This window comes from Corvus kubaryi, unplaced genomic scaffold, assembly GCF_017639235.1.
Source record: "Corvus kubaryi isolate FWS band 111438036 unplaced genomic scaffold, C.kubaryi_AGA036_p1.0 split1-37296, whole genome shotgun sequence".
NCBI classification, from domain to species: domain Eukaryota; kingdom Metazoa; phylum Chordata; class Aves; order Passeriformes; family Corvidae; genus Corvus; species Corvus kubaryi.
The window spans coordinates 1,634,578-1,657,168 of NW_024582075.1; the positions used below are offsets into that span (position 1 = coordinate 1,634,578).

At 40.3% G+C, this 22,591-nt stretch overlaps 1 protein-coding gene across 4 annotated transcripts in view; it reads right to left on the reverse strand.

Annotated features, from left to right (window-relative positions):
• The window catches only part of SNX24 (sorting nexin 24), an 89,025-nt gene extending 69,461 nt beyond the window's left edge, over nucleotides 1-19,564 (reverse strand). The window contains exon 1 of one of the 4 annotated variants that reach the window (XR_006020655.1): nucleotides 19,430-19,564. Coding sequence is in view for 2 of the 4 variants with exons in the window: in XM_042053972.1 (XP_041909906.1) it covers nucleotides 19,430-19,489 (60 nt within the window). In the remaining 2 variants the exon portion in view is untranslated. The other 3 variants (XM_042053972.1, XM_042053975.1, XM_042053973.1) reach the window with 3 other exon arrangements.
• Between the last annotated feature and the right edge of the window lie 3,027 nt (nucleotides 19,565-22,591).

The following is a 22,591-nucleotide window of genomic DNA, read 5'->3' on the forward strand; positions in this document are numbered from 1 at the left end:
TTAGCTACACATTTCCCAAATTCAGTGCACAGAGTGACCCCTACTGGTCTGTTAGGCACCCCAGCAAAGATACAAACTGACAAGAGCCATCACTGCAAGGACTGAACCTAAGCTAACTTACATGGACAACCCTCAGGCTGAGCATGCATACCTTATTCAAGCTACAGAATGACTAATACTGATAACTTAGTAGAGGCAAAAACACTCCAGTGCTTCCTATGGCCTTTTAAAGTTTAATTCCTCTTGTTACTATAAACATCCAAAATTATCAAGTAGATGGCTTGTAAAGAACACTACCTATTTACCAGTATCTATAGCTGGAAACCATATTATTATGAAGAATTTTAATTAAAGAAAAGAAGCAACTTAAAAAACACCCAGAAGAAATAAACTTTAGTTTGTTTAGATGTTTCTAAATGAGAAAAATGTATACTTCCTGTGCATTCACAATTGAACATGAACGGGAATTACAACAAGCCCCCGTGATTCAGATGTTGGTTGCTACTCTTTTATTTTATACATAAAAATCAAGTCACAAGAGCGTCTAATAATTTGTCTGCTTTAATGTACAACTAATGAGCAAGGTAATCAATAGTGCTCCGTAACACACACAATTTATCACCTAATACACTATTTTATTATTTTAATGCTGTAAGAGTATCTATTAAAGATCTTAGCACTAACACGAGTACATTAAAAGGAAAATAAAAGGAGGGTATGGCTGTTTATTTGAAGTGCTGAATGTTCTCTTATTTTTGTAAATAAATATATTAGACACACATACACATACTTATCAGAACTCAGCTAGAATCAAAAACTTGAAAACAGCAAAACTAAGACAAGTGTGAAATCCATTTCTTTGACCATTGGACTTCTTAGTAACAAGCACAGGATTACAACATAAAGTGCAGGAGATAGAACAAACAAATACTTGCTTCTGACTTCACTTCAGCTAGAAGTAATCCCAAGAATCTAGTAAAAGAAAGCAGCACTGATTCCCACTTCTGAAGAAAACCTTTGCTTAGAAAGCTTAAGCAATTTCTCTGCTTCAAAATTTCTGCTAATTAAAAAGGAATATGTTTTGACTGCAAGTTTCCATTGCATCTGAACCCAGTCAGTCCAATGTTGCTCAATATGTGCTCATACTGGGAGCTTACAAAACAGGCTGCTCAGGAGTAGCTGAGTCAGCCTCCAGGTCCAGAGGCAAAATCGGAACCTCACTGGCCACCAGCAGGCTGACCTGCACCCTGGCTCTTACTTCTGACCACTAGTCAGGCTGTTGAAGCAAATAATTACAGGCACAATTTATTTTTAAAAAGCACTCAACCAGTTCTAACTTAGTACGCCAAATCCCTAGAGCCTTCAACAGGAGCTCAGCATTTTAGAGATATTTTATTTTTGGGAGCCATATTTAAATATTTACAATGTTACACAAAGGAGAATAAGAAGAAGAAAAAAGAAACCAACAGTGACATGCTATAAAACATTTAAGAAGCCTGTAACTCAGCTATTTTTTCCCCAAACTATACAGTGAACTTTTCTATTGTTTTCACTGAAATACTGAGTACTACAACATCCATTGTAAAAGTATAAATTTAGACATTATTCCACCAAAAGAAATACAACAAAACCATTGAGGTTAAAAGTCAAGAACTCCAGAGTCACAGAATTCAAGAAATCATCCTGTCCTTGGACAATTTAATCAATCCCATCGGGCTTGCCTCAACTGCTAATTAAAAACTTATTCCTCAAGATCTTTGCAGTATTCACTGAGCAAGTGTTCTACCATTGCTGTGGTTGGTCTTGCTCATGTTTGATCCTGGGTCTTGTAAGTGCCCTCTAAACACAAAGCTGAACCAAACACCAAGCTGAGTGGCACAGTTCATTCGCTGACGAGAAGGGATGTCATCCAGAGGAACCATGACGGGCTTGACAAGTGAGCCCATATGAACTTCATGAAATTCAACAAGGCCAAGAGCAAACATGGGTTTGGTTAACCCCCAGTATCAATACAGGCTGGGGTATGAATGGGTTGAGAGCAGCCCAGCAGAAAAGGATTTGGGCTATTGGTGAGTGAAAAGCTGGGCATGACCCAGCAATGTGTGCTCACGGCCCAGAGAGCCAATTGCATCCTGGGCAGCATCAAAAGCAGCATGGCCAGCAGGGAGAAGGGGGAGATTCTCCCTCTCTGCTCTGGCAAGATTCCACCTGAAGTGCTTGAGTCCCCAGTGACATGAAAGACATGGATCTTTTGGAACAAGTCCAGAGAAGGGCCACAGAACTGACCAGAAAGCTGAAACATCCCTGCTGGGAAGAGTTGTGAAAGAAAAGAGTTGTGGTTGTTCAGCCCAAGACAAGAAGGCTCCAGGGAGATCATTTTGTGGCCTTTCAATATATAATGGAGGCTTACAGGAAAGATGGAGTCAGACCAATTTTTACCAAGATTTGCAGTGACAGGACAAGTGGCAACGTCAACTCTTAAATAAAGAGTGTAGATTTAGATTGGAAACAAGGAAGAATTTTTTTATTATGAGGGTAGTGAGACACAGGCTGCCCAGAGAAGCTGTGGATATGACACCACTGGAAGTGTCAAAGGTCAGGCTGAATCTAATCAGCAGTATGATTGGTGTTCCTGATGAAAGGTGTTCCTGCAGATGAAAGGTGTTCCTGCCCATGGTAAAGGGTTGAATTAGATAATTTTTAAATCAAATCTTTCCAATCCAAACTATTTCAGGATTCTATGCAAGAACGCATTTTATATTTCCAAGCTGTCTATACCAGAAAAAGGACCTAAGTCTATTGGGAACCTTGATTCCCTCTCTGGGGTAATAGAAAGTAGTGTAATGCCAAAGCTATTGCCAAGCCAGCTTCAGTACCAGACATACTAAGACAGAAGGCCATCTGATCAAATTACAACTTTTTACCTGTTTTAGTTTCAAACCCCTGATCTCAGTACAGCAGCGCAAAGCTATGGTTTGACCGCATGGGTTCAAGAGCAAATTTGGCTGACTTGGGGATTTCACTCCTCAGTTCCTTTTCTGAGTATGCTCTCATGGCACCCTGTCTCACCTGCTCTCCACTTGCAGCTAAGCAGACCATGCACGCACAAAGCTCTCGGGTTAAAAAAACCCAGAAGGAGGTTAGTCAGTAATCAAAGTTAAATCTTGTGTCTCTGGTGCTTGTGTTATCCAGCGCTGGGGCCTCTGAAAGGCTGACAGTCAATATATGCCAGCCATAAGATAGCTTACCTGGCTACAAACTTGCATTACCTGGCGAATGATAAATTAGTTCTCAAAGGTCTTCTGCAAGTCTGCTCACAATTTGTAAAAGGAATCATGTTTTACTATCTACAAACAAGAAATTAAAAACTGTTGTAATGTAGGAGGTAAAAATGGGTTTATTACTGGGAACTGAGTAAATGTTGACTCGTGTTGCCTACTTACCATGCTGCCCAGCATAACCTCACCCTGCTACCTTGAGAAGTATAGAAATAGCCTATTTGAGCTATGAGGAGCAAAAAATATTCATTGTAATCATATTTCTTGTCAGTGACCATGATTCTTGCATACTAGGGATATTTAAATCACTTGGCATCAAACCTCCCACGAATGCGAAAGACAGCAGTGAAATATGAGAGGTTTCTATTTAGTGTTCAGGACAGTGGCACATCACCATACTGCTGCGCATCCGGTATTTTCCATCAAGCCTTCTGTTTTAAGGTATCATTCTTGCTGAAACTGTAGAAGATTTTTTTATGATTTCCATGGTGTGAAGGGTAAAAAGCTACATCTAAACATGAGCAATAAATGGATTACATACATCAAGAACTATGTGAAGCTGAACTGTCTACGTATGTCCCTGGCTAAGAGCAGCAAGAGAGGACTAGAATGGCAAGTGGCAGAGCTCTATTCTTTGGCATTGCTCTGTCTTCGACTTCTGGCAAGGCACATGATCACACCACGGAATGGATCATACCAGTGCCTAATAGAAAGCACAAAAGAACAAGCAAACAAGAACTTACTACTGAGAATCATCACATAATGCCCTGCACCAGGGCAGAGACAAGGTCTGCACAACCAGTGAGCATGCAATAAACATCAGGAAATGGAGATAACGCTGATGTTTGAGCACACACTGACAAAGCAGCAACTCTTTCCACAAAATTAAAAATATGTACCTAATTCATTAACCAAATGCAAGACTAGGTGATACCTACAGCAAGTTACGCAGATAAGGTATATAACTTGGCAAAAAATTGTTGCCCTACAAATCCCTCAAAATAATTGTTTAAAAATACAATTTTTTTATCAGCTCCTGAAAATACTTGGGAGTAAATGGCACAAATTGTTCTGTCTTGTTATTTCTGTCATTTAGTAAACCTGAAGAGCCTTCTAACTTGTACAGTCTATCTTCATGCCCCTTCAGATGACACAGGATTGAGGTGAAATGTACCTGTGAGCAGGACCAGGATTAGAGACTCAGACCTCTGATGGGAGTCCTAACCCTCCTGTCCCCGCACTACTTTCTGCTTCACAGCTAAGCCACCAATCTAGTCACCTCTTACAAAGCCACACATCTAGCTAGCTATTTAAACACTTAGATTTCATTTTGTGGCAAATATTATTCACAGGAAGAAGCATACTGACTGAAGTAAGAGTAGCACTGAATTTTTGCAGTTTCTTGACTAGCTTATAGGAAATGTTGGCTCTGATGCTCTGCACCTCCCTTCACTGCTATGTACATTTAAAGTTATGGAACCACATACATGCAGTCCAATTCTGAAGCACCAAATGGGATACCTACCAAACACAAATACTTTACTGAATAATATTAGCTGTGTCTAAAACTGGGGAAAAAACTAGAATATTTACCTCCCAGGAAGACCTTGAAAAAGGCTTACCTGGGCAAACTAACAAATTATGTTTCTTCTCTTGCATGAAGAAACAGAGATGGAGAAACTCATGATTGTTTCAGCAACTGTTCCATTATGAGACGCCTCTACATTTCCCAGGAGAGGAGAAAGAACTACTCTGTTTGGACTCTTAAAGAGTTTTAGAAAGCCACAGAATTTATAAGAGATAATAGATTAGGGGATGGATAAACAAAATTTTTGAAATAATGCAAAGGATGACAGCCAGGTGTCAAGGGGGGCTCACAAAAAGGAGCTTGAGGTCTATTCTGGCTCTGTGTTTCTGGAAGTTACCTAGCTCTTCCTGCTGTCTCCAGGCAGGACTAATTGTACTTATTCTTGACAGAAACTCCTAAGCCACCTCCAGACAAAGCTCCACACCCTGCTCCTCAAGAGTGTTCTGGTGCTGCAGTATCTTTATTATTCAGCACCATTTCATAATTAGCCCCATACTTCTGGTGGATAGGACAGATAATTGCACAGCGTAAGACCACAACATTGCCGATCCACAGACCAACTGTCTCCTTTTTTCAACATTTTTTTTGTTGCTGGCAACTGTCATGCAGTTCCTACTCACTGTTTTGTTTTTGATCTAAAGAGGTCCTGCTGTATTTTCTTCTTCCCATTGATCGGAGATCCAGAAAGCAATGTAACTGGTTGTAGGAGCACATACATCACCTTATTTTGTCTACACTTCTTCTCATATGCTCACATGTTTCTTAGAACGCAGTACCTAAAACTGGACACAGTACTCCACATCTAGTATACACTCCATATCAGTGACCTTTTTGTTACAGTCATCTTTTGAAGCCCCAACATGCATTTGCCTTGTGACACAGCCATCCTGTGATGCATGATAACCCCCAGATCCTTTCAGGAATATCTGTTGCCTAATCTTTTGGGTGTTACTCCATGTAACTGATTATTTTTTGATAAATACAATACTTGGCACCAGTTCCTATTGAGTTAGCACCCTGTTTTCCTTTCTTAAATAAACTTTCCAATTCATCAAAATTATTTTAAACTCTACTCTCACTCTCCAGCATCTCCACAGTCACTTCCACCTTTGGTGTTGATGGCAAATTTAAATAAGGACATTCTTATTCCATCATCCACATCACTAAAATATCAAGTCATACTGGAACTCAAACAGAATCTTCAGCAATACAACCCAATAAATCCTCCTGACGCTGACATCTGCATGTGCTTCTGTGTATCTGCACCCACAAACACGTGTGTGCACGCTCATCTGTGTATCTGAATGTAAGGATATTATACTGACCACAGCACTTTGCTGGTTTTGATGTTGGTGTAGTGGCAACTGATTCAGATTGCCTTCTGTACAAACAAAACCTCTGATAACAGCATACTCACTGGATTTAACTAACTTGTACCCTCCACAACCACCCCTTGGAAATCAGGCAGAGATGTTTTACTGATGCACAAGTAGCATACACAAAGGCTAGCACACTGTAAAAATCTATGTCTATTTTAAGAAGTCATCCTACAAAAAACCCCACCAAGAAATAAAAGCAAAATATGCTTTCATAAGTTAACATCATGCTTAAAAAGAACCTTTACTTCTTTCTTTTTTTGTGCAACATTGAACAGTGAGTTCTGGTCATAACACAGAATTACTCTAAGAAATTGTATAAAACAACATTATTTTTCTGAACTTATTTAGAACAAAAAGGGAAAAAATGCAGGCTCATTTTAAAAATTTGCTTAGCTATGCAAAGCTGCTAAGCAAATGTGGAAGCTACAGCATGAAAAAAAGTGGCAGACTTGCAGAGACTTGCTAGCGGGGTGCTTAGAGTTACACTGCTGTCAAAAATTCCCCAGGTAAACATAAAAAGAAATAGTTTGTGCTGAAGCATTTTTATAAATTCCTGAGAGATACCTTAAATATTAATAAGAACATATTTTAAAACAGTCTTTTAAATATTAAGGCATGTGCATGTATATTATATTAATGTATGACTGAATAAAATCTGTTCTTCCCACAAGAGTCACTTCAAGGTCTGTTTTTTTAAATTTTTTTTGGCTGTCCAGAGAAATCCTTGTTAACCCACACTAACATGTTCAAAATAACAAAATTCAATGATCTGGCAGTTTTTAAGAACAGATTACTGACAGGGTTTTGAATGTTTCTTAGATGAAATCACTAACTAACACCTTCACATTAATCGATTGGTGTCAGCAGAATTCTGGAGAGCTATGCTGCAGGCTCCAACAACAAAGTAGTAATCAATTAAGGAAGTCAGCTGAAAAAAATGATGCAAAGATCAGAGTTGTCAATGGCAAAATAATCTCATCTCAGTGGTGTCAAAAGAAGAGCAAAAAAAATGCCACATACTTACTTCATAGTGTAAGAAAACAATTCAAACAAATATTTAGTATTCAAATAATTGTCAAATAAATATGCCAATTAAAATCTATGAAGAAATTATTCAGAAATCTATTTTTCTAGGTCATATTTACGTAATTTTATAAAAGATACATGTTAGTATAAATTGCACAGGTCTTTTAATTTTTTTTTTTACAGTATGAAATAACATACTTGCTAAAAAACCCAGGGATTTTTATTTAGAGAGCACTAACACTTCAAACAAATAATAAAAAGGTGAACACCAAGACAAATATATATCCAGTTTACTCCTTGGAAACTAATTAACATTTTTACACCTCTTACACACTTTTTGAATAGGGACAAAAAAATAGCCACTGTTTTTCTGCTGTATCTCTCATCCATAAACAACTCTAAAGCACAAATAACACTGCTTTGTTGAGCTGCTAATTTCTTGGACCTGCTGAGTTTGCAAAGATGTCCACAGCAGGGTGTTGAGAAGGGCAGTGTTAAATACCATTCAAAACAGGGTTCTCATTTCTCCATCCTCTTTGTTTGGCTATCACCATCGTGAGGGCCTTCACCAAACTACATGCCATAGAAAGCTACCTGACACAATCTGTAGTGCATTCTTTACCTTCCACAAGCAAACCATCAGAATCTATTAAAATTACTTCACGCCGATAGCACTAGAGACATGACAAATCACAGGCCAAGAGTCAGATACCAAAGAATGTGTCTCAGGGCGTTGGGGCCAGGCCCATTTGCAAGCAAATGATATTGTGCGAAGCTGGCATGCTCAGTGCATGACAAACTGATGCAATTTCAGTACTGTCGGAGAAGCTGGGTGAGATTTCTCTGATGCTGGCTATGGTTAGTGTACAGAATTGTGCAGAGTTCCCAGATTTGAATCACTTGGGGCCTGAAAGGGCTTCACTTGACAAGCCACAAATAATTACACTACACTCTTTCTATTGTACTCTATTACTTTGCCTCTTATCTCTAGGCTTTGAGCACTCACGAACAAGCAAGGTCGCTTCTATTTTGACCATGATGCAACAAAACATTGCTCTTTTGTGATATGATAAATAAAACACAGCTCCGCAGACTAAACATTTTTATCAGGTCCATTTTCCACTTTTATAAGCAACAACAACTTTGGGAGCTTGTTAGAAGAGTGGAGGCTGGAATTAACCATGCAGGCAAGTTCATGAGCTTTTCACTTAGGAGTGTGATATAGCTATCTCGTTATGGTAAAAACTCATTTGAGCAATAGGGCATTAAGTTCTTAGCCTGTAACAGATAACAGTGGTATCTGTGATTACTTTAAGCAGGTTTTTACCCCCTTTCAAATCAGCAATTTTTGACAATTTAGTAGCAAAAAATAGTTCTGAATGTGCAGCATGTTACCAGTTCTTTCCTAGATACCAAACACACTTCAAAACTAACATTTTCTGTATCAGTTCACAAAATGTATTATTTAAACACTTAGCCAATTAGGAAAGTTTTGTGTTAGTGGTATTATCCTGGCCACTGCATTCAAAGATAGTAATGACAACATTCACACTTAACCAAAAAAAAAAAAAAAGAAAAGCAAAAAAAAAAAAAAGCAGTGACTTTCATGGTTTAAACAACTAACTTCTAGTCATCTTTTCTTAGTTTACAGAACAATTTATTTCAGAAGAAGTTTCTTTCTTTCTCCCACCGGTTAGACAAAATAAAATCACTCTTTTAATTTAGAGTTCCATACTACAAACCAGATGGTACCAGGTTTTTTCACCCTTAAAACTACATTTAGAGGTTTTTTAAGCTGAAATTAGATACAAACCAGGAAAGCAAATATTCAAATATGAAGACTAAATGCATGTAGAGAAAAAATTATTCTACCAAGAACCTTAAAACTGTTTCTGGTCCTCATTATCACATTCTCCTTATTTCCCAGACAAATATATAGTAGCAAGTAGGTACCAAAAGATAAAATGTTAAAAGAATTCTTACCTGCAAGTGCTGAACCTTTTACAAAGTATATTTTCCTACTCTGCCTCTAATTCTGGCCACCATAAGAACTGGCTTGAGAGAAAAAAATTACTATCTGCAATAACATTCTCATCAAGTTCTTACTGAATTGTTTTAAAACACTCATAAAAATATTCTTTCCCTCATCCCAAATGTCAATAAGAATTCATGGCAAAACTTGGATGTCTGATATTGAAACATTTCTGACAAGGGAAGGTAAAACCAAAATTAGCAACAGATTTTGATAGAGAGGACAAATACGAAAAGGAAATTTTAAATTTAAAAAAAGAAACAAAAACAACAAAACCCACAAAAAAACCCCCTCCAAAAACCCAAATAACAAACAAACAAAAACCAAACCAACCAAATGAAACAACAAAGACACCCACCCCAAACTCAGCCATACTTCAGAATCTACTTGAGCTTTCTAGTCACCGCATCAGAGGAAATGGTGCAAAGATGCCATTCCTACCAATCATATCCCCATTCTGAGGACTCAGCAAAAGGAAAGGCCTTTGGCATTTTCTATTCAACACCAAAAATAAATGTTTTCAGTAATTACTGACTTTTTATGCTCCCTTGCTAGAACATAAACCCAGAAGGGATGTCTTTGGCTTTTAGTGGGCGAATGAATCTCTAATTAGAAACCAGCTATCCCATGTTCTCAAACTTGTTGGTAAGAATAGAAGCATTTTGAAGGTTTATAGGGAGTATGTCATCACAGGAGAAAATTTTTCTTAGAATTTGGCACAAATCAGTAAAATAATAGGCTAATAGGTTTACTGATTCTATAATGGCATAACTTTCAAATCCAATGTTGGTTTGCAATTTTTTCCTAAATATCTATTTCTTCACATATTTAAAGCAAAGCTAATATTTTTATTACATTCCCCAACATTATCATAAATGTACTAGTCCGTTAATTTGTTATTAAACTGAAGACATAGTTCCATTTTTTTTTCCCACATCTTAAAGGAACAAGAAAGTCAGATTGTAATTACCATCACAGCTCAACTGCAAGGAAGACACATGATCAGGGAGTCCTATTCCTGGTAAGAGCCTGATTACTCAATAAAGAGTAGAGAAGTGAATCTATACACAAAGAAAGAGTCCTGTTCAAAACCAGAAGTGAAGGCAGTTAGCTGAAGTATGTATTTCTCAACACATATGGTCCTTTTTCATAAAAGCAGTGTATTGTAATCAATGCAGGCTTGCTGTTGAACAATTGATTATTTCACTACCTCATCAAGACTTTGTTTGCCCTTTTGTAAAAGATTATAAGGAAAGCTTTAGATTTCCTTATTTTCCAATCTGAAGATACTGCAGCACTTGAATACCTTCTGCTCTGGTATAAAAAGGGGATCCATTTTTTTAAAAGTGAATCAATTACAGGAGAGACAAGAAATATAAAAAATAAACTAATGAAGTTTGGTAATTCTTATCTTACCATTTTCAAGGTAACCTAGTGGGAGAGAAGACTTTCACAGAAGTTTTATGCTCTTTTCACTCTGTTAAAGAATTAAGTACTCAAATAGTAAGAATACCTTTTTGGATATACAATGCTTTTCACAGCATCTCATCAGGCAAACAACTATTATCAAATGTAGGCAACCCCTTTCAAGAGTGATTTTTGAAACTGTGTAGCATGTACATTATTCTGCAACTGTCTCATAGAGGCCCAGGACTTAACTGGGATCCACAAAGACTGTGACATCTAAATAAATAATGTATTAGATGTAGGTTGCAGTGGAGGTTTGGCTGTCACTTCTCATAAATTATTTACTGTAGTAAGTACCCTACACTAAGGGCAAATTCAACACCCAAAATCATCTTCTCAGATTTCCTATTTATATGCTCTTAGAACTGAAGGTTTTTTTGAACGGGAGGTGGAGCTCTCACTGCACCCACAGAGGAGGAATGAGAAGAAACATTGTTTTGAACCTGGCATGGACATGGTGCTCCTTACTCATGGTATGCTCCTTCTGTCTCATCTTATTTCAATGCCTGAAAGTATCCAAGCCTGACTGCTGTGCCTCATATACTTTATTTAAAAAAAAAATAAAACACAAAACAAACAACAACAACAAAAACAAAAACCAACCCTACAATATTTACTGGTTTATGAAATGTGAGATTTATAACACAATATATAGGTTGAAATAATAACTTTAAAAAGACTGTTCACAGGAAGAGGGTATTCATACTCTGGCTGCAAGACTTTTATCATCAGGACATCTCAGAATAAGTTTATTAATGGACTACATACACTTGTCCTTTCATTTTCTATTAAAAATACAATGCTGCTTTGAAACGGCATGACAACACTTTTGTTTTGTCATCAAAATCCTCTTACAGAATGCTCTCCAAAATGTTAATTTAATCTTCCCCAAGCCACAAAAATTTCAGGCTTATAGAAAACAGAACATGAAAAGTTGATACAAATCCTCATATAATTCCTGTAAACACAAAAAAATAATGGCTACTGATAGTAAGAGTATGCAGAATACAGTAGCTCAAAAGCCTCCATTAGCACACTTCCATGGTGCATACCTAAACCAAGTATTTCTACTGTACCCAAATGCAGCACTGAAGTTATCCCACCAACCACTCTACACAGAAGCACCTCTTAGGTCTCATATACTGAAATAACAAGATAACTTAATAAATTACATAACAATGCTGACTAATTATCAATTAAACCTGGAATGAACTACATCAAGCACTAAAAAATTCAAAGACCAGTTAAAATTGCATTGCAGTAAGAAAAAAGGAGAAATCTATTACATCTTCCCTCATGTTGCATTTTAAAGCCTGGTGTGTTCTCACTCCTGGCTAGTGAAGAATGCACAGAAGATTAACACTATCTTTGTTGAAAAGATTTTACAATTATCATGACTTGACACTATCTGGGAACATCACCAGAAGTAGTTAAGCATTAATCTTCTGATGAAATTATTCCGCTGATAGTATTACATTATTAACAAAACTTTGTCGCCAATACCTCTCAAAGATACAATTCAAATATATCTTTATTGTGATGCAAGTCTGAATGCCCTGCTACCTCCAATCATTCTGAAAATGTAAGTTCCTCATTAAAACCGCAAACCAGTAGATACTGTGAGAGGAATGGATAATGGATGCTTTGCAGTTGCAGTGTACTGATAGAAAGTGTCAACTTTTGGTCTTTCAGGTGAAAATTGACAGAGGTAATCATGCTGCTGCTTCTATATTCAACTGTTGACCCTTCCATTGCAAATAAAGCAAAAGGTATTTCCTGCTCAGAGAAATCTTACATGGCCCTTTCCATTAAGATTGCATGACTGTGAATAAGGGGGCCTTCGACCAATTGCACAGCAACTGGAGATCACCAGAGATACATGTCTCTGTCTGATCTGTCCACAGCTCCAACTGATCGCTACATACAAATTCAGCCAGTTTTCACTTTGGTTTTACTTCTTCCTGGTTTCTGCCTTAGCTGCCATCATGTGCACTGCAAAATTCTTTGTGTCTTACTTTACGCTCCTCAGGTTCCCACTGCATACCAAGTGGTTAGTTTCATATCACTGACAAAGTCTGTCAAACAGGAAAACTGACTTGAGGAAAGAAATTTAATTGTCACTGCTGACAAATGCACAAGTTACCCCCTGAAAAAAAAAAGAAAAAGAAGTATTTTTAGTAGCAGCAATCTGGCTTAAATTATCAAGTCTGTTTCCTCCACTAACACATGCACCTTCATTGGAACTTCAAACCCACAAAAAGCAATGATCAAAACAGCATTTTTCTGAAATCACAAAATCACTGACATCTGTAAAATTATCTTTTATCATCTTCACCATTCCTGTAGGAGAGAAATGCATCTGTACAGACCTACTCTGACACCCTTGTAGAGCAGAACATTTGAAAATCCTCTATGAAGACACTGAGATTGTAAAAAGCTCTAATTAGACCTAATAGATATAATACTTCTGTTGAACTTCATTGAACCTGGAGTAACTGGTGTGTCACTGATTTCAACAGTACTTGTGACACAAGGTTAATAAATGGTGGGCTTATAAAAGCTTGGCTGGTAAGCAAGTAGTCTTCACCCTGGCAGATTTCATACTCAAGGCACTCAAAATCTGTTCAGAATTTTTTAAAACTACCAAGTTTACACAGTCTAGAAAAGTGAAAGCAAAAGGGCTAGAACAGTAATGCTTTGAAATCTTTTTATGTAAACTCACAATTACTCCCTCCAGGCTTTGTAATCATGAAACTTATAAACAGTCCCCCTTTATAACTTGCTATTGTGGTTTATTCTAGGTCTTCATGGAAGAACTACTAAAAACTCCCCTTCTTGACTCTGTGTACATTTATATCAACAGCAAAGAATAGTAAAATACATAAACTATACCAAACCTTAGATCTTTGTGGTTTTATACTTCCACAAACAGAAGTATAGCCTTGTAATTAAACTGCTGCTTCTATGGAGGTAAAGCCTATGGACTTTCAAAAAACCCACATTAGTTTATGATCTTACATGTCAGATCTTGCTTCTACATTTGCAACTCCAGGAGCAATTTGGAGAGTAGCATTGGAAGTGTTAATTAAAAATGCAGTAAGCACTTGTGTCAGTCAAGTATGCCCTCTGCTCTACAACACATTTAAATGTATGTCACCTTGACCTGCAATACACCACTGTAAAATTTTTTTGGTCAATATAAATCAAATGTACACTAATTTATTCAGTAAGTTTCCTGGGATCTGAATCAACATTAGAAATCTAACTAGTATTTATTATTCTGTTATTGACAAAGGGAGCATATTTAAATGACAACAAGAACACGTGGATGTCATTTCGAAGTTGAATTGTTCTCTAGGGACATCCTTAGTAAGCGCCTACATTTAAAGGTCATTCACTGCCAAATTATGAACAACTGTTGCATTTATTAGCACAGGCTCAATAGTTTAGAAGCTAGTGTCATCAATTTAAACTGACAATGAAATTTAATTGTCCACCAGGAAAACTGCCATTTCCCATATTCTGTGTTTCATCATTTTATGTATACTCCAAACAGAACTGGAACAAGTGCAAATTTACTCTGGGGTTTTTGTTTGGCTTTTTTTGTGTGGGGGAGGGGGGAAAAAGACTTCCAAGATTTTATACCAGAGGAATGGTGCTTTAGTAAAGCTGAGCTGCTGAAACAAACACTTTTGAAAGAAGTGTGTTTCCCATTTACTTTATTGACAGACCCCAATCTCAAATGTTGCATAATAAGGTTTTACCCTAATTTTTTCTTCTAATCTTTCATCTTCCCCAATATTTTATCTCTCCCCCTTTTTATTTCTTAATTGCACTTTAGTTTTCCCTCTGAAGCTAGAGAGAAGTTTCCACCTTCTATGGCAAGTCATTTTCACCCTCTCCCCAGAAATGATGGATCTCTGCCCATTCCACTTTCCAAGTGCTGCTTAGTCACACCATGGGGAAAAAGAAAATAATCTGAAACAACAGGGTTAAGCCGAAAACAAACCAGTAAGTTGGTAATGAATTCCCATAAAGAAAAGGACAAACATCCCTTTTGTGTCTTTTCTTTCCAGTAAGAACACACAGTAGCAGTCTGCATCCAGGGGAACTGGATTCTGTTCTGCTAAAGATAAGGAACCAGAAACACAGGGATGTCAGGAAAGCGTGTAATGGTTGCAATGCAGAGCCACCACAGAGAGGAACAACTCTCCCTTCAGTCTCTCATTTCATGCAGGAGGTCATCACCATCCCTGTTTCTAGCATTGCCATTCTGAGCATTGCCACTCTTGTCAAAAAACCCTTTGTGAGTGCTGCTTCTCTGCAATGGCCCTGGCAGTCACAGTGCAGAAGGCACCCTCTGTAACCCTCTGGAATGTGACTTGGCTGGTGGGCAGTCAGCACATCAGCAATCTTCTATCTGCTTCCATCATCCTCTTCTGCTATTAGTTGCATAACATCTGATAGTTCCTTGTTCCAGCTACTCCAGTCCAACAAAACATTTTAATTTTGAGCAAGTTAGCACTTGCGGGAAATATAACAGTAAAAAGATCACCTGTGTGAAGTGGTACTCCTGTGATCACAGAATCGTGTAATAGTTTGGGTTGAAAGGCACTTTTAAAGGTTATCTAATCCACCCCCTCCGCAATGAGCAGGGATATAATCTAGATCAGGTTGCTGAGAGCCCCATCCAAACTGCCCTTGAATGTTTCCAGGGCTGGGCCATTTCAAACCTCTCTGGGCAACCTCTGCTGTGTTTCATCACCCTCACTGTAAAACCTGTGTTCCTTAGGTCTGCTCTGAATCTACACTTCTTCTAGTTTAAAAGCACTGCACCTTGTTCTACTGCAACAAGACCTACTAAAAAGCCTATCCCCATCTTTCTGAAAAGCTCCATTTATATACTGCAAAAATGGAGCCCTGGAGCCCTCTCTTCTTCAGATTGGACATACAAACTCTCTTAGCCTTTCCTCACTGAAAGAGGGAAGCGGAGGTCTCCATCCCTCTGATCCATTTTTTGTGGCCCTTCTCTGGACTCAATTCAACAGTCCCTCTCTTTCATGTGTTAGGGACCCCAGAGCTGGACGTAACAGACCCCTTCCAGGTGGGGTCTCACCAGAGCAGAGCAGAGGGGCAGAATCCCCTCCTTCCCCTTCTGCCCACGCTGCTTTGGATGCAGCCCAGGACATGTTTGGCTTTCTGGGCTGTGAGTGCACATGGCTGGGTCATGTCCAGCCTCTCATCCACCAGCACCCCCAAGTCCTTCTCAGCATGGCTGCTCTCAGTCCCTTCATCCCCCAGGCCTGGATTGATACCGAGGGTGTCTGAACCCAGGTGCAGCACCTTGCACTTGGCCTTTTCGAATCTCATGAAGGTCCCACAGACACACTTCTGGAGCTTGTCCAGGTCCCTCTGGATGGCATCCTGTCTTCAGGAGTGTCACTGCACCGCTCAGCTTGGTGTCATCTGCAAATTTGCTGAGGGTGCACTCAATCCTTTTGTCTACGTCATTAATAAAGGTATTAAATAACACTGGTGCCAGTACAGACCCCTGGTGGCACCACTTGCCACTGATGTCCACTGGGACTCTGAGCCACTGACCACAACCCTCTAGATGTGACCATCCAACCAAATCCTTGTTCATCTGACAGTCCATACATTGAATCCAACTCTCTCTTCAGTTTAGAGAGGAGTGTTGGAGGAGACTGTGTTGAAGGCCTTACTGAAGTCCAGATAAACGACATCTGTAGCCCTTCTCTTACCCACTGATGTAGTCACTCCATCACACAAGGCCACCAGGCTGGTCAGGCAGGACTCACCCTTGGTGAAGTCGTGCTGGCTGTCTCAAATCACCTCCCTGGCCTCCATGTGCCTTAGCAGAACTTCTAGGGGATTCTGTCCCATGATCTTCCCAGGCACAGAGGTGAGACTGACAGGTTGGTAGTTCCAAAGGTCCTCCTTTCTATGCTCTTTAAAGATGGGTACTCTTTTTCCCAGTCACCTGGGATTTCACATGACTTTTCAAATATCATGGAGAGTGTCTTGGCAACTACATCAGCCAATTCCTTCAGGACTCTGGCATGCATCTCATCAGCATCCATAGACTTAGGTAGGTTCTTCATGACCTTTATCATCTCTTACAGTAGGGAAGCAACTTACTTCCCCATTCCCTGCCTTGCAGTCCATCCACTTGAGAAGTGTGGGAAAAGAGACTGCAAGTGAAGACTGAAGCAAAAAAAGTTAAGTAGCTCAGCCTTTTCTTGTCCATTGTTACCAGTTTGCCAGTAGTGTTCATTGGGAGTACACCTTCTTTGACCTTTCTCATCAAACTGTTTTAAATGTTAATACTGTAAAGCTGATGATGAAAACCAACTTGAAGTGAATTGCCTGTATAAGTTCATAGCCAATACAGAACAATGGTAAGCTTTTGTTAACCTCAGTTTCACTGGAAGGAGGACATATAGTGTACCCCTTTGAATTTCTGTGCTTGGAACAATACTTATGCAAATTATTTAGCAATATAACAAATTCACGATTACATTGGCATAAGCCTTCCTCATGCGTAGTCCATAACCTCCTTAAAACATAAAGGAAAGACACAATGTTATTATCAGAACAGTTTTCCATATCCTCTCCTACAAGCATGCCTGACCCAGACAAACTTCAGCAACAATTCCTTGTACAGTTTCATGGTCAACATAAAGCATGATCATTTTTGTATGCAAAATAGTACAGAATCTGACTGAAATGGCAAAATAATCATGCAGGAAAAACTACCAAAGTCTGTTGAACTACAGCAACTTTCAGATCCATGAGACTGACTCATCACCACTAAATGACTCAAGAGGAAAAGTGCTGTAACAATCAACAGTGTTGTAATAGAACACGTTTGTTCTCAGGATCATTTTCTTGAAAGACTTCTAGAAACATATAGTTACATTTCTGACTTCTTTGAACCTTACACAGCTTAACATTTATGAAATTTAAAAAACCTGAATGAATCCTCTAGATAGCCGGAGTCACAGACAGAATTACATTTAAAGAAATAGAAACTCACTAAAAGCAAATACTAAAAATAAGCATTACTTTGAAAAATCCTATTTGTGTAATATGAAAATCTTAGCAATAACTCTGTCATTTCAACTAAGCTGCTCAACTAGGACATGGTAGGATCAGCCTGTGCTATTGTAATCACACTCAGTCAAAATGTTCTAAAGCCAAGTCCCCAGAATCACACAGGTGTCTTGTAGGAAGTCACTTACATTTAAGTTCACCCAAGAGGCAGAAATATTAATGCTGCTACAGTCCCACATTAATACATCTAAAGTGGTTTATCTTTTGCAAGGCCTGCAAACACTTACTAGTAGTGAGGACCAAATAATATACAGCATTAAGCATCAGGAAGATGAACTTGCTTCATGAAACTATGCCTACATGGATTAATCTTCTAAATGTTCCACAGGATTCAATTTTTCTTCTGGTATTTCTTATGAGGTCTGAGCTACTAAATGAATATATTTAATAAAAGAAGCAAGCTTTGAATATCCACTTTCACACAAATACCTTGGGATTTGGTCCACCTGTCTCCACCCAGCAACATGTGAAAGTGTTACAGTCCAACAGTTTTGTGGGATGAGAAAACTATTGGGAACAAAAAAGACTTCTAAAAACTGGGCAGACTAACTTGCCTGTTCATGGAGGGTCAACTATACAGCAGGCTACCCAGGATAGTGTCCAGGAAGGTTTTGAGAACCCGCAAGGATGGAGATTTCACAGTCCTCCGTGCAACCCATGCCAGTACTTGACCACCCTCATGATAACGAACCAGTCTTGTCTTACGTTTAAAGGGCGTTCCCTGCGTTCTGATGTTTGCCCACTGCCACCTCTCCTGTCACTGGGCACCAAAACAAAGAGTCTGGCCCCCTCATTCTGTCCATTCTGATCATCCGTACACCTTGAAGAGATGCCCCTGCCCCTTCTCTTCTTCAGGATTAGCAGTCCCAGGTCTCTCACCCTTTCCACATGCAAGAGACACTCCAGTCCTTTCACTGTGTTTCGTCCTGCACTGGACTCACTCCGGCTTCTGTTCTGGGCAGCCCAGACCTAGACCCAGCATGTGCTTCTCCAGCAGGGCCGAGCGGCAAGGGAGCAGCTGCCTCTCCTCCCTTGCTGGTCACGCTGCACCAGCCGCTGTCGCTGCTGCCCCACAGAATAGAACTCTTGTGGTGTAGCAGGTGTCTGACGGGCTGAGACCAGCCTTCCTGTGCCGAGAGGGGCAGGGCAGGGATGGTCGGCGCTGGACAGGGCAAGGTTGGGCACGGAAAGGTCGGCCTGGACAAGAAGGGCAAGGCTGGGATGGCTATACAGGGCAGGGACGGGCAGGGCTAGTCAGAGCAAAGCTGGACAGGGCAGGGCGGAGGACGGCAGGGCTGGGGAGAGCAGGGCAGGGCTGGGAAGAATAGGGCAAGGCTGGGCAGAGCTGGACAGGGCTGGCAGGGCAAGGACGGGCTGCGCTGGGCAGCTCAGGGCTGGCCTGGGCAGGGAGGGGAGGACGGCCCCGGCACGCTGATGCCTACCGGGAGCCCCAGCGCAGCCCCCGCTGGCCGCCGCCACATGGCCGCCCCGAGGCGCGGGCGTGCCCCGCCCCGGCGCACCTCACCGTGTACCCCCGCTCCAGCTCGCTCTCCTCGTATCGGAAGGACGGGATGAACACCTCCATGCCGGGTCCCCTCAGCGCGGCGGCGCCGCCGCCATCTGAGCGCCGGTCACGTGACCCTCAAACACGTGACAGAAGCGGGGCGGGACCCGCGCTCGGCCCCGCCCCCCGCGCCCCCTCACGCTGCCGAGATGAGGCGGGAGCTGCTGCTTCTGGAAAAAACGTGGTTTAAAACAAACGGTGTTTGACAGCGCCGGCTTTTGGTACAGCCAGAGCTGCAGCGCTACTGCGTAGCACAGAAAAAAAGGGAGGGGGAAAGAATTAGCCTCCAAACGGATGAATTTATCCAGTCCTAAATTCACACCACAGCTCAAACTTGAATCACAAAATTGCTGGGGTTGGAAGAGACCTCCGGAGCTCATCCCCATCAACCCCATGCCAAAGCAGGGTCACCGAGAGCAGTTGGCACGGGAACATATCCAGATGGGTTTTGAGAGAGGAAGACTCCAGACCCTTCCTGGGCAGCCTGTTCCAGCGCTCTGCCACCCTCAGTGTAAAGTTCTTCCTCAGGCTGAGGCGGAATTTCTGGTGGTTTAGTTTATGGCCATTATTCCCCATACTATTGCTGAGCACTACTGAAAAGAGTCTGGCACCATCCTCTTGGCACTTGCCTTTGAGATATTTGCGTGCATTCTTGAGTTCTCTCAGTCTTCTCCAGACTAAACAGGCCCAGCTCCTACAGTCTCCCCTCATAAGAGGAATGCTCCAGATCCCTCATCATCTTTGTGACCTCCACTGGACCCTTTCCAGTAGTACCTTGTCTCTCTTGTACCAAAGCCAGAATTAAACACAAGACTCCAGATATGGCATCACTGGAGCTCCCTCCACCTGCTGGCCACACTCTTCCCGATGCACCCCAGGACACCACTGGCACCACAAGGGCACTCACTGCCAGCTCATGATCAACCTGTGATCCATGAAAACTCCCAGGTGCTTCTCCACAGAGCTGCTCTACAGTAGGTCAGCCCCTGACTTGGGGTTATTCCTCCCCAGGTGCAGGACCCTACACTTGCCCTTATTGAACCCCCTACGGTTCCTCACCACCCAACTCCCCAGCCTATCAAGATGCCACTGAATGGCAGCACAGCCTTCTGTCATGACCACGTTGGTCAACAAACAAATCAGCACCTTTCATAGTGCCTGTTGTGAACAGACATGAAATTAAGAGGAAAAAAATAAAAGCAGCGCTAAGGAAAGTTGCCTGTGTTGTGTGTGTTCCCAAGAAGCCACCTCTTAACTTTGCTATTTAGCAGAGAAAACCATACCATTTCAGAGAAGTGTAGATGATTTCTGGCCACTGGAGAAATTAAATAATACTTCTCACACTCCAAAATAAGCAGCTGTTTTCATGGCTTGAAGAGTAATGGCAGCAGAAACAGAAGGTGTAATATCAAGTGCATTTAGGAGGCCATGCTGTTGGCACAGGCAAATGCTTTGACCTCACGAAAATTTGCTAACTCCAAGTTTCAAACCATTTGGAAGCACTGCAAAATGACAACAAACTGCCTCTATATTAGATGGTCATATCTTAAAACTCACCCTGTGAGTCTGAAGAGGCACTGCCTGAGACAACCTCACACTCTCACTGATCTTCTTAGCTACCATGATAAATCCATGAGTATAGAGGGTTTGATCTTGCATAAGTAGATTCAGGTATAAAAACATACCTCAAAAGTGGACAGAAAACCAATTTTTCTGATGTCTGTGGTTATGCTATCAGCTTTTTGAAATTTCTTTTGAAAACTAGTTTCATTCTAGATTAATGGCACTGGGGAGGGAGAGGGGAACATTACAAGCTCCTTTTCCCTCAATTTCTCTTTATTTTACTGAAAGGTAAATTTAATTATATTTTGCTCTAAGCAAAGACCTGTGACCTTGAAGGATTCAATACAAGATAGACATCATTTGACTTAAACCAAGAAGACTAAAGCAAACTAACACTAGTTTACTTTGCTAAACTAAAGCGAAGTAACAAACCAAAATTTAAAAAAAATTACCTGAAATCAAAGCCAGATAATCCTCAGGCATCTGTTTTTGCACAACACTGCTCCTCCAGTATCCTCAACTGCTGACAACCAGCAGGACAGTGCCAGCACAGCTGTGTGGTAGTGGTGACGAGCAGTGTTTCCAGCCCCTATGTGCTCTCCACCATGTCCGTGGACTGAAAGGTGTGTATGAAATCCCATTCCCCCACAAAGCACCCTCTGCTTTGTGGTAAATCCCAAGGAAAGACTAGCCATATAGTAAGAGCCTTATCACTCTAGTAAATGTTGGCATACTATTTAGTAATTACCACGCTATTATTACTGTTATTTTTTTGTTAAGAATCCAGTCTTTAGGTGTAGTTCTTCCTCCAATACAAAACAGAGGGATAACTCTTAGGATACCACTTGTGCCATAAAGCATTTATGCTGAGAAGTCAGTAGAAGAATTTCATAGGAGCAGTGTTTGTGGCTGTTTGCAACCTAATAAGCAATAATTTCAAAAAGTTACTTTTTTCCTTAATAACATGTAACTTATTAAGAAAGAAAAGTTTTGGACATTAATCTGGTTTCAAATTCAATAGAATATAATGGAACTTTTGACTGTGCATCAGCCAAGAGGAACAAGGAAGATTACATGGTGAGCTGAATTCAAATACGTCAATATGTTTTAGAATGTTAAATACTTAATTTACACAATATATCATCATTAGTTGGCTAATCTTTAAAGTTACATCTGAAGAAAAAAAAAGGATTTCTCCCCATGGCTGGCTGGCCAAGGATTGTCTTTCTGTCTGATACACTGAAGATCAAAAATTTAAGAAACATTAGTTCATAGAATACTATCAAAGTGTGCTCAAAACTATCTAGGATTCTGGTCTTTGAAAGCTAAGTGCACAGATATTACAATGCTTCCCACAAACAACAAAGCAAGGAGAATATATTTCAGATATAGCTGACTTGAACTGGCATAACGTATTAAAATCATGTTAGTAATCTTAAAAGCAAAACTGTAAAATAGTTGAACTCTACTGGTAACACACAGACTATCTTCAAATTGATCTGAGCAGGCTCTCAAAAGTACACTAGGAAATGTCAGTGTTGGTCTTCAGTGCTGGGTGTT